This window comes from Balaenoptera musculus, chromosome 4, assembly GCF_009873245.2.
Source record: "Balaenoptera musculus isolate JJ_BM4_2016_0621 chromosome 4, mBalMus1.pri.v3, whole genome shotgun sequence".
Classification (NCBI taxonomy): domain Eukaryota; kingdom Metazoa; phylum Chordata; class Mammalia; order Artiodactyla; family Balaenopteridae; genus Balaenoptera; species Balaenoptera musculus.
Genome location: NC_045788.1, coordinates 86,551,030 through 86,563,035, shown reverse-complemented (window position 1 = coordinate 86,563,035; position 12,006 = coordinate 86,551,030). Strand labels below are relative to the sequence as shown.

The 12,006-nt window shown below is 42.7% G+C and overlaps 1 protein-coding gene across 1 annotated transcript in view; it reads left to right on the top strand.

The window, feature by feature from the left end:
• Positions 1–11,586, top strand: part of PLCXD2 (phosphatidylinositol specific phospholipase C X domain containing 2) — a 49,709-nt gene extending 38,123 nt beyond the window's left edge. Inside the window, exon 4 of the mRNA XM_036849518.1 lies at positions 5,871–11,586. Coding sequence (XP_036705413.1) covers positions 5,871–6,030 — 160 coding nt within the window. The 3' untranslated portion in view covers positions 6,031–11,586. The remainder of the gene's footprint in view (positions 1–5,870) is intronic.
• Positions 11,587–12,006: the final 420 nt, after the last annotated feature.

Genomic DNA, 12,006 nt, shown 5'->3' with positions numbered 1-12,006 from the left:
CTTCTGATTGTTGGACCATTGCCCCTTTCAGCATCCAAGCACTGACTTGTATGTAGCACATTTCAGTGCCCTGTTCCTTTCTGCTCCACTGGTCTGTAATTGTCTCACTAGTACCTGAATCTGGTCAGCTCTTACTGGCTACAATTCTGAACCCACAAAGTCACAATGCTTTTCATACTCGTGAGTTCCTGCATCTTTAATCTGGCTGCAGATGAAACCCAAGGCTCTTCCACTGAGAGGTAATGATGGCGCACGCGCCCAAAACCCCAGCATCCTAGCACGCCAGAGCCTTAACCTGCTGGCAGCAAGCACACATCTGGGAGATTGGAAGGATACTGGGGCATCTCGCCGCCTGCTGGTCACAAGAATATTACAGAGATGCATTAGGATTCCTAGGCCTCCACATCAGCTGCTTTGGTCAAGTTTGCTCCCAAACACCAGCACGACATGTGGCTGTCATTTCCCCTGGGCTATTGAACAAGCGTGTTGATTTAAAAATATATATATGCACAACGTGAGAGCTGCGAGTTAAGTTTTTTGGGGGGCAGAATGAGGACTGCAGCCCGGGAGAAAGTGTTTCAGGTAACTCTGAGAAGCCGCTCCGAGGAGGCGAGGGGAGGAAGCCAGGATACACAGGACTTTTGCAACAAAGGGCAGGTAGTCGGGAACGTCAGAAGATTATTGCTAATTAAAGAAAACCAGATGTCTCAAGTTAAGGAATTTAGCGCTTTTCTACGTACGGGAAGAAGCAAGAGTCTTGGCTCACTGAAATCATTCCCTTGATGTGCACCTCAGCTCTCTGGGGCCAGTATCCTGACGCATCCTGAGTTACCGCAGGGAGTGGCTGCAGTCTGACGGCCGCTAGATGGCAGGTATTCTTTCCAGCCCTGAGTTTCCTCGGCTCACGTTTGAGGGGTATAGTCATTGATGACTGTGACATCCTTTGTTTATTGATATGGCAGGAAATATTTCATTTCTCAGGCATATGGAAGGAGCAGTTGTCACGGGCCTTCCCCTGAGAGCCAACGCCCAGAAGGTCTGTCGTAAGGCACACGGGGTGCTGTCAAACTGGTCCTGGGCACCAGTTATCAGCTTAACCGAGAGGAAAAGACAAGGTATATTTTCCTATAAATGCAGTGGTGGTTTTCTCAGCAGGCAGTTAACCCCCACTTCCCGCTAACTCTTAGGTCAACTTCGGACTTGAGATTTTGTTTGCTTGAAGCCATGAAAAATATATCCATTCTTATCTCCATTTCATTAAGATGTTCTTGTGAGGTTTTGTCTTGGTCTTTCGTTTGGAACATATTTCTCTGTCTCCTCTTTTGCCTGACTCTCTGTGCCAACTACCTCCCCATTCTTGAAGGAGTGACCTTGTGTAGGTGAGGTCCCAAGGGCCCAGAGCTTGGGGCACAGGGGGTGTCCCCTGTGTGGGCTTCATGCGCCTACCTGCTGTGGTGCAGGGGTAAAACATAGCCATTCTGACTGAATTTCTAAGGTAGTTTTCCCTAGATTCTTAGAAACCTTGCACTCCCACTGAAATCAAATGAAAGCAAGTTTTGCCTAAGCCTGAGGGCACAGCAGCATGGGACCGCAGAAGGGGACGCAGACTGAAACCAGAGGCCCAAGATTGAAGGCTGACTTGGTTCCTGTTATGGACTGACTTGTGTTCCCTGGAATTTCATGTGTTGAAGGCCTGATCTCCAGTACCTCAGAACATGGCTGTATCAGGAGATAGGGCCTTTAAAGAGCTGGTTAAGTTAAAATGAGGCCATTCGGGTGGGCCCTAATCCAGTCTGACTGGCGTCCTTATAAGAGGAGGAAATTAGGACACACAGAGACACTGGGGATGGGTGTGCACAGAGAGCAGACCCTGTGAGGACACAGGGAGAAGGTGGCCATGTGCAGGCCAAGGAGAGAGGCCTCAGGAGAAATCAAACCTGCTGACACCTTGATCTTGGACTTCCAGCCTCTAGAGCTGTGAGGAAATAAACTGATGTTGTTTAAGCCACCCAGTCTGTGGCGTTTTCTTACAGCAGCCCTAGAAAACTAACACAGTGCCTTAAAAACAGACCGCCTTTGACAAATTTCCTGAGGTCTCTGAGCTGTGGTTTTTCTTACCAGGTAAGTGGGGTTAATAAAACCGCACAAGATTGTGGAGTCTTGACAGGGAAGCGTCTCCCACAGTGCCTGGCACAAGACAGGCATGCCACGCCTGTCCCCGCACTGGACCAGCCCTGCTCTCAGTGAGCCTCTAAGCCAGGGGGAATTTTCTGAGCTGCTACTCTGCAGCCCTTGGGATTCGGTGCCTCACGGCCCAACAACAGTATCTGACTCAGCCGTCTGCACTGATCTCTTGGTAAAGAAATCTTGGTAAAGAGGTCTTGGTAAAGGCCAAGAGTTAAGAGAATAGAGCAGCTCCTGCTCACAGTGGGTTCTGCATTTCCTGGTTATTTGATCCTTGTGCGCAATGCTGGTTATTTGATCCTTGCCCTGGGGAAGGCTGACATGAGAACCCGAAGCTGACACAGAGCTCTTTGTCACGGAGAGGAGACCACAGGTGCTCGCCTTTCCCTCTCCTCTGCCTCCAGGCCTCCAGGGATCCTCCACGGGCTGGCTCTGGCTGGAGTCGGCTGGAGGTGCCTTGACCAAACCTTTAATTCTCATTTCCCTGTGATGACCAGAAGGTGGTGCCAGAATTTCATACTTAAACACGGACAAGCGGATTTTTTTAAAAGAAGGCTTAAATGCATCAGGCTCAGGGCTGCTGTGGCCTTCGTGTGGGCCACTCTGTGTTCCAGGTCTCTGTCTCCAAGGGATGACTGCATTTGTGACCCTTCCCTCTCAGGACACATTTTGTCACCTAAGCAGCAGGATGTGACCACTTTAGGAAGTTTTCTTACCCCCACCCCCAAACCTCTACCATTTATGACTCCTTCTCTGGTCCTCAGCACTTACAGAGTACTTATTATATCCCAGGCCCTCTTCTAAGCACTTAACACGTATTACTTTATTTAATTCCCCCAAATCTATATGAAGTTTTATTATTATCCCCATTTTACAGGGGGAGAGACTGAGGCACAGAGAAACTGAATAGGTTATGAAACTGAATAGGTTAGAAATGGAAGTACCCCTGTGATATTGGCTTATTAAGTCATAATCAGCTATGAATATAAAAATGCAAATCAATTTGTGAGATGTGTTTTAGCCCATGGCTGATCGTAGAGTCTGCTGAGCGAGGGAAGAGACCCAGGACTGATTACAGTTGTCACGATAAAAGGAAAAGAAAGCGGAGAAGGACAAAATGCTTCAAGGCCTTGACAGGGTTGCCTAGAGGGAGACTGAGAAGTTGAATGTACACTCAGAGGAGGGAAGGCAGCTTCAAAAGAACAAGGCGGTGAGAAGATGACAACCAAGGACAGTGTTACCAAAAGAAGAGAAAGGGGCCATTAAGAAATAAACTTAGCTTATTTTCAGTTTTACCCAGAGAAAATCCTTCCTAAAAAACAACTCCAGTCTCTTAACCAAAACATAAGCCCTGGTTTGTGTCTTCCTTATGGCATCCTCAATGTCGCAAGTATTTAGTGAGCTATTGTTACCATGATGCAAAAACTGAGTACTTCATTACTCCCTCCTCTATACCACCCATGGTATTTTACACTTACTACTAATATAGGAACTATCACATTAAACTGTCATCGTTTGTTTACATCTCTGAATTGTGAGCTTCTTTGGATAACATTCTGGCTTTCACATAGAAAGCCCTCAAATTATAACGTGAGACTGACAGACTGCATTTGTAAGACAACTGAGCAAGCATTGGTCCAATAACAAGCCACACATGCTGCTGGAATAACTGTATATCCATATGGCAAAAGTGAACCTTGGCCCCTGCTTCACACCATATATAAAAATTAACTTGAGATGGCTCTTAGATCTAAACATAAAAGCTAAAATTATAAAGCATATATAAAAATTAACTTGAGATGGCTCTTAGATCTAAACATAAAAGCTAAAATTATAAAGCATATATAAAAATTAGCTTGAGATGGATCTTAGATCCAAACATAAAAGCTAAAATTATAAAGCATATATAAAAATTAACTTGAGATGGATCTTAGATCTAAACATAAAAGCTAAAATTATAAAGCATATATAAAAATTAACTTGAGATGGATCTTAGATCTAAACATAAAAGCTAAAATTATAAAACAGGAAAGTATCTTGTGACTTGGGAGTAGGCAAAAGTTTCTTAGACAGGTCACAGAAACCATAAAAGAAAAAAAAGATAAATTAGACTCCATCAAAATTAAGGAATTCAGCTCACCAATATGCCATTGAGAAAATTAATAGGCAAGCTACAGGTGGGGATAAAATATTCAAAAAGCATATCTGACAAAAGGCTAGTATCCAGAATATATAAATAACATCTACAACTCAGCAATTAAAAGAAAAAGAGCAAAAGAGAGAATGGGTAAAAGAACTGAGCAGATGCTTCCCAAAGAAGATACACTAATGGCCAATAAGTACATGACAAACTGCCCAACATCATTAGTGATCAGAAGAATGCAAACTAAAACACTGTGAGATAACTTTACACATCCACTAGAACAGCTAAAATTAAAAAGATTTATAGCACCAAATTTAAGAGAGGATGTGAAGCAAACAGAACTCACGTACTTTGTTCATGGAATGTACGATGGAACGACCTCTTTGGGTAAAGATCTGGAAGTTTCTTATAAAACCAAATGTAAACCTAACATATAATAAAACAACTTCACTCTTTGGTATTTACCCAAAAGAAATGAAAATAAATGTCCACAAAAAAGACTTGTATAAGGATGACCATAACAGCTTTATTCATAATATCCAAAAACTGGAAACAGTCCATTTAGCCATCAGTAGGAAAATGGATAAATTACAGTATATTCATACAATGGAATACTATCCAGTGACTAAAAAAGAGAACAAATTGCTGATGCATGCAACAACATGGATGAATTTCAAAACCATAATGCTGAGTGAAGGAGCCTCACACACAAGAACGCATATTGCATGGCTCATGTGTAATTCTAGACCAGGCAAATTTAATCTGTGTTTTTTTAAAAACAACAACAACAACAACAGTATAATTATTGCCTCTGGGAGAATGGGGGCAGGGATCGATGGGGAAGGTGAATGCAGAACCTTCTGGGGTGCTGGTAATGTTCTATACCTTGAGATGGGTATGGGTTATATATATACATTTGTCAAAACTCAACCAGTGTTCGCTTAAGAGTTGTGCATTTTACTGGGTATAAACATTATGTCAAAAGGGAAAGAGGTTGAAAACAAATACTGAACCCTAGAACTGCATGCTGAGATATTGAGGGGAATGTGTATAGATGTTTGCAGTTGGAATTTGTCAAAAATATAAGCTGGATTGATGGACAGATACATGGTAAGCAAGTATAGTAAAATGTTAGTGGTAGAATCTAGATGGTGGATATGCTTACTGTAAATTTCTTTCAGTGTTGCGATATGTTTGAAAATTTTCATGATAAAAAAATTTCGTGGTACAAGAAAATTAAAGAACCCACCAATAATTAGGCTCTTGATCTTAGTTTTTCAAGGTCCTGTTGACATGGTATCTCTTTGGTGATTGAGGCGAAGAATTTCTTCTTCCAGCACAGAAACCCTAAAAGTACAGTTCTCTAATGGACTAGACATCACTCTGTCCCTGAAAGAGATTTAAGCTTAAAGGGACAAATTTGGTGGGGGGGTGGAGCTTATGCCTCTGTTGACGCGCTTTTGTTACATTAACAGAAATGTTTTCTTTCCGGTTTCTAAACGCTACTCTCTGTTCTCTCTTGCCCCAACACTCTCCTGTGTAGGAATCTTCCTGCCATCCTGGATTGGGTGAAGACTCAGAAGCCTGGAGCCCTGGGTGTCAACATCATCACGTCTGACTTCGTGGACCTGGTGGACTTTGCCACGGCTGTCATTGAATTGAATGACCTCCTACAGGAGGATAGAGCTTTGGCTAAATGCTGATTTAATTTGTTATTTAACTTAATATTGAAGTTGTTGATCCAGGCTAGAGTTCTGAAGGGTTTCTTGTTAAGTTGGCCCCTGGGCAGTGATGGTGAAGGGAGTAAGAGGAGGGGACATTTTTTTTTTCCCCTCCTCACAGGGCCATTTGGATAAAATTACAGGGCTTTTAATTGCGTTTTTCCCAAATGAGACTTTGTAAAAACTTAAGTCCGAGGGAAGAAAGCATGTTTCATGTGATCAAGGTCAGCATCTCCCCAATGGCATATGATGTTGAATGTAATATGGAAATGGGGTTTCCAGGTTCCATTGGGGTATTGAGTGTCCCCTAATTGGCCCAGTTCCCTGTTGTCTTCTGGGATGTTGTGTTTGAGCCAGAGAGAAGGCTGAAGCAGAAGGGCATTCCTGATCCAAAGGATGGCTCATGGCAGGTGTGGACTGCCCTGTGGGGTGGCTTTATCACCAGCCTGGGGCTCTGAGGGGAGAAAGGTCAAGCACCAGTTTTCTCTAGGCATGTTAAATGTCACCACTTCTTCCCCAAGAGCAAGACGTATTTATCACCAAGGTATTTCAGCCACAAGCTGTCTTGCAGTGCTTGTGCTGGTAATTGGTCATCTTCATTCTTTAGATAAACCGTGCATAGTGTCCTCGGTATCAGAAACAAGTGGGTTTGGAGCTGTTCTGTAACTCCTTGAAAACAAGACTACCTCGGGGACATTTAGGATGATGATGTGTCATCCAGTGAGAAATACCCAGTGTTGGAACACTTCCAGTTTGTGTCTTGATTGTTCTACTTTCTGCAGGTTGTTTTGAGCCTACTAATCACCACTGAAGGAGGGCTTTGAAACTCAAGAGGAGATTTTTTTATTATTATTGATAAGAGGTGCTTATCTATAAAGAGCCCTCTTGTGTTTTATTTATTTATTTATTCTTTTATTTATTTATAGATTAAGTATCTTCAGTGCTTCTTACCTCAAGAGCACTCACAAAGGAGCTTCCTGAACTTTTCTTACCCAGGCCAGATGCTGCCATGGTCCTCTTCCCCTCCACAGGACCACGCATCTCAGGACCATGAGCGACCTCTGACTCTACTATAGATGCTGTAGACTTCCTGCCCCCCACCCCACCCCATCATGCTGGGGACGGTGTTCATGTGTGGATGTGGTCCAGACCCGAGAAGCCACTACCAAGCCGTGCACTGGAACAGAAGATGAAATGGGTCATGAAGAGCTCTCGGTTTTTGAGGAAAACCCTCTAGAAGAGGGATGAAAAGGAAGGTGCTAGAAAGAACACTGGCCACGGGAGTGTGTGTACTTATTGCTCCTCAGAACTCTCTGAGAATCCCTAAGGAAGTGTCGTCTTCTGGATCCTTAAGGCTGAAAGATAACACGGAATCCCGGACGGCTGTGTGCATTTATACAGATGGTTGGACCACCTCCCAGCAGCTTCCCACTCCTGTTCTCTGATGCTCATGGCTGGATCTTGCATATTGCCTGCCGTGGGGGTGTCCTAGCTGAGCTGCTAAGAGCACATGCACACCCCCGACACTTGGTCTTCCAGCCTTTACATTGCTTAAAGTAATTTAAGCCCCAGCCGAGGAGGTCACAACGCAAAGGCCTCTGGTTTAACTGTTCCTTCTCTTGCATTTGAATCCCTCTCCAGAGTTGGTTCTGGGATTTTATTGTTAGTTTTTTAGGGCCTTCTCTGGAAAGGAGTGAGAAAGTGAGTGCCCTCACTTTCTTAATTTTCCTTCGATTCTGATATTAAACTGCAGTGACAAGCTTTGAAATTCCCTAGCCTACCCTCAGGGTTTTATTTGTGTTGTCATTATTTCATTTTGGTCTTGATTTTAATACTTGGTCAATTGCTAGGGACTACATCATTTCCCTTCTTTAAGCCCTTTGTTACTTGGCAAAGAGATACGGAGGCAAGAGGAGAATTATTCTGCTCTGTTTTATTTGAGCCTTAGCTTTGCCCAGGAGCTTGGTGCTATGAGGCCAGGTGTGTTCACAGGTATCTACACAGGATGCCAGTGACACCCAAGGGCTGCTGACTGTTCAGTGAAATGTTTACTTGATTTTCTCCTTTAGTGTTAAAATATATAGTTGCACTTCACTTGGGTTGTAACATTTAAGTGCACCTCGGCGTTCATGACGAAAAAGCACAGAAAACCATACCAAGGTCGCGTGCCTGGAGTCTTGCTCTTTGTGGAGGGGGCAGGCGCTCACTCCTCCCTGCTGCTTTGGGTTGCCAGCCTGGCCTGCATTCTGAAATTCTGCACAGGAGTTCTGGAAGATAGGAGGAGGATTATTTACAGCTCACCCTTGGTAAACACCCCTGAATTGGCAGAATTTCTGCCCCAAGACCAAGTTGCTTAATATATTGTAAAGAATGTGTGTATTCTGCTCCTTGACCTCAGGCCAAGCAGGAGACTCAGTGATGGGACCGAGGGAAAAGGCACTTTAGGTCTATGACTCATTCTGCAACTGCCAACAATAAAAAACTGTGACCTGATCACATCATTTATTCTCACAAGGTCTTGGGATTTTTCGGATCAAACAAGGCTATCCTATTTGCTCAGAATGAACTTCAAGATCAGCGAAAAAGCTGCTTGGTTGAGCAAAAGAGGACTTTAGTTTCACGGGATTTGGGGCCACGTTCATTCTGAAATGTAGACTGAGTTTTTCTTGGGCTCCCAGGACCACTTCCCACATGGCCACACCTCCATGGCTTCGTGGCAAAGGGGACAGTCACAGGTTGCAGTTAGAGTAGAGCAGTGTTTAAAGGCTTGAACTTTGAGCCTTTTAGAGGTACCACCGTGGTTTCATGGGTACAGAAGATATTCTTAGGATTGGAGAAAGAGGTCAAGATGGAATTGATGGAAGGGAATGATAAATTATTGAAGATTAAACTTTAAATTAATGGCAGATCTAAGAGGGTTATGCCAAAAATATTACGTATTTGCTGTATTAGACTCTATAGTAATTAAGTGTCATTATTTTCCTTAGTGCTGAGTGCAGACCCCTGCATTCTTGAGAACAGTTAAGCCACAGCCCAAACCCAGGATTTTATATAAACGCAAACAAAAGCACAAGATCTGAGCCCAGGTAATGATCACCCTTAAGAATCCTACTTCTTCTAACATGACCTTATATTTGCATCAAAAAGTTTATCTTTCTGTTCAAGAAGACAATGTAGTGGAGCATTCTGGAATTAAATGCATTTCGTGGTGGGTCAGGATTTTCTACTTTCATTTTTTCTGAAATGCTGCCCACAGAGACATTATTATTACATACAATCCAGCTAGGGGGCTTAGTGCTAAACTAAAGGTGGAGAAACAGAAGAGATTAAGCCTGAGACGAAACTTTTGCTTCCTAGGAAGCAAAAGCACGACACAAATTTAGGCCATCTTACAGAATTAGTTCATGCCACAGATGCAGTTTTTGTAATGGCTTTCATTGGCTAATTGCAGATTTTTGCTGTTAGGTTCTGGGAAACGGAACGGGCTAATGATGGGGGCACAGCCACGAGACCCCCCTCCCCTTGCAGAGCAGAGAAGCGATCCTGGGCTAAATCTGCCTTGGTTCTTTCATCTGGAATAAAAATGCTGTCTGCTGTTTTGCAAACCACAGTCAACTAGCTCCCCCAAAACATCAGGTCCCTAACAATTAGGTTAAATGCCTGTGCGCAGAGCGTGTACAGGGGCAGTAGTCTTCCTTGTGTGAGATGTGTAGAGAAATGCTACTTGGCTCATTTATCAAGAGAGTGGCTTAGGACGACAGACTTGTCCACCAGTGGCACCTTTAGTGACCCGTCAAATGAGATGAGTAGGGCTGAAAGCAATATCTGAGCTAGGGAGGTGAGCTTTCCCAAATACATGCTAAATGGTCACGTTATGCCAAAAGGAAATAAATAGAAACTGAAAACATAAAACGTCCAAACTGACAGGAAGTTTATTTTGTATGGCATAGAACGTGGCTGTCCCCCTAAATTCCGCCAACTTCCCTGTACATCTCGCCCCTCTACCTCAGACGGCTTCCTGTTATCTGCTACCAGAGCTGTGTCAACTCAGATGTTGCCTTGGGACACACAGGAGTGAACTGATGGGGTGATAAGTGAATTAGCTGGAAACTTTACCCTTAATTCCAAATGATAGTGAACAGGTCTTTACTGCTCCGAGAGCTCCACTGTCCCCTTATCCTCTGGCTTCCCCAGAGTCCTACTAGAAATAGTGACACTAATGGCACTGTCATCACTGAATTGGCCCTAAACCAGGGGAATAGTGTACAAAATGCTATTGATGTTGTTGGCACAGTCTTAGACACTATAAGTATTCTAAGATAACTCTTTCTATCCTGCAGTGGATATAGTGTTCTAGTCTTTTCTCCAACAAAACTTGTTCTTAGGACTTTTCAAACTCGTTTCTAAGCCTCATAGTTTGGATAAAATATTTTCCTTCTCTTCACTGGGAATCCAATCCCACAGTCTACTGAGTACCCCCCATCAATAGTCTAGAGGCATTTTCCATCTCTTTCCCTCTCATCTCCGTCATAGAATATACCACTGCCTCCTCTTGTCTCCCGGTCATCCTTGATCAGCTGCTGATTACTGTTAATCACAGGATGCTGGCAAAACTTAACAATAAAAAGCACATACATTCAATGATGTGCAAATGCACTCTTACCACAGTGGTTTTCGCACCTTACTCTCCTCAGATGCATTATTCTGCACCCCTACTCGCACCCCATCAATAGAACTTTACCTGATTGGAGCCCAGACCTGGGGCCAGTACTTCATTCAAATAGTTGGGGCTTGCTCACAAACTGAGCCCAACGAGAAGCACAGCATTTTGAAAAGTCAAATAAGCCTTCCGTAGCTTTGTACGTTTGCAGTTTTACATTTGTTATTAGGTTAGAGCACTAATAACACTTCAGTCATAAATCTATCGTATCAATATGATAAATCTTAGAACATATTCTAGAAACAGTGGTACCTTACTGCTATTATACTTACTAATTTCCACCCTAATGGTAATAAGTATTACATGCAGATCGTGTATGCATTATTTGTATTGTGTATATGCCAACTGTAATACTTAACCTCACTGATAAGAAGATACAGAGATTGTCAAAGTGAAAATAAATCTTGGTCAATTCAGATGATAATGTGAATCTGATAAATGCTCTGTTAGATATTATATTTTCTTCTTTATGCTTGTTTTATATGACAATGCATGCTGTTTGCTAAGTAAAAAAATAATACATTATACCAATTTTAAGGTTAGAATGAAAATTTTACATATATGCTGCTTGATACTGTGAAATGTATTTTGTGGCATAATAATCTTATTCATATGCATTTCACATGGCTTTTTTTCCCCCTAGGAAATAACTGTTCAAATATATCTCTCTCCATCTTTCTGGTAACCTGGATTAAAGTGCTTAATTCAGCCTAAAACACTGTAAAGCCAGATTACCTCATTTTAACTGTGAAAAAAGTTTAGTAGATATGATGACATGATATCTTTTCTTGTATTTGATTTGAACTACCTAAATAGGCTTAAACCTAATAATAAATATAAAACTTTGGCAGGCACTTTTCCTTTGTTGGTATGCAAATTTTATTATTGGCCCACTTCTAATTTTGTTTTTAAAAGTTACAGACTCAGCATCAATAAAATACCTGATTATAGTATATTGGATGAAGACCCTCTCAGCCTTGTCTCGCACATACTGGAATTAGTTGCATAGGCCTGCGATTCCCAAAATGAGCTGTTCATGAAATGTACACAGTCTTGTCACCCATGCTTTTCCAAGCTTCACCCTCAGCACTTCAGCTATTTGTACTAGGCTTAGGCTCGGTCCTACTTACATTCATGTTCTCATTTGACCAACACCTCTGGCCCATGTTACTCTGAGTGGTCACCAAATGCCCAGAAATAGAACAACGTGGAGGTTATGTGTTGTGCGTATAAGGAAT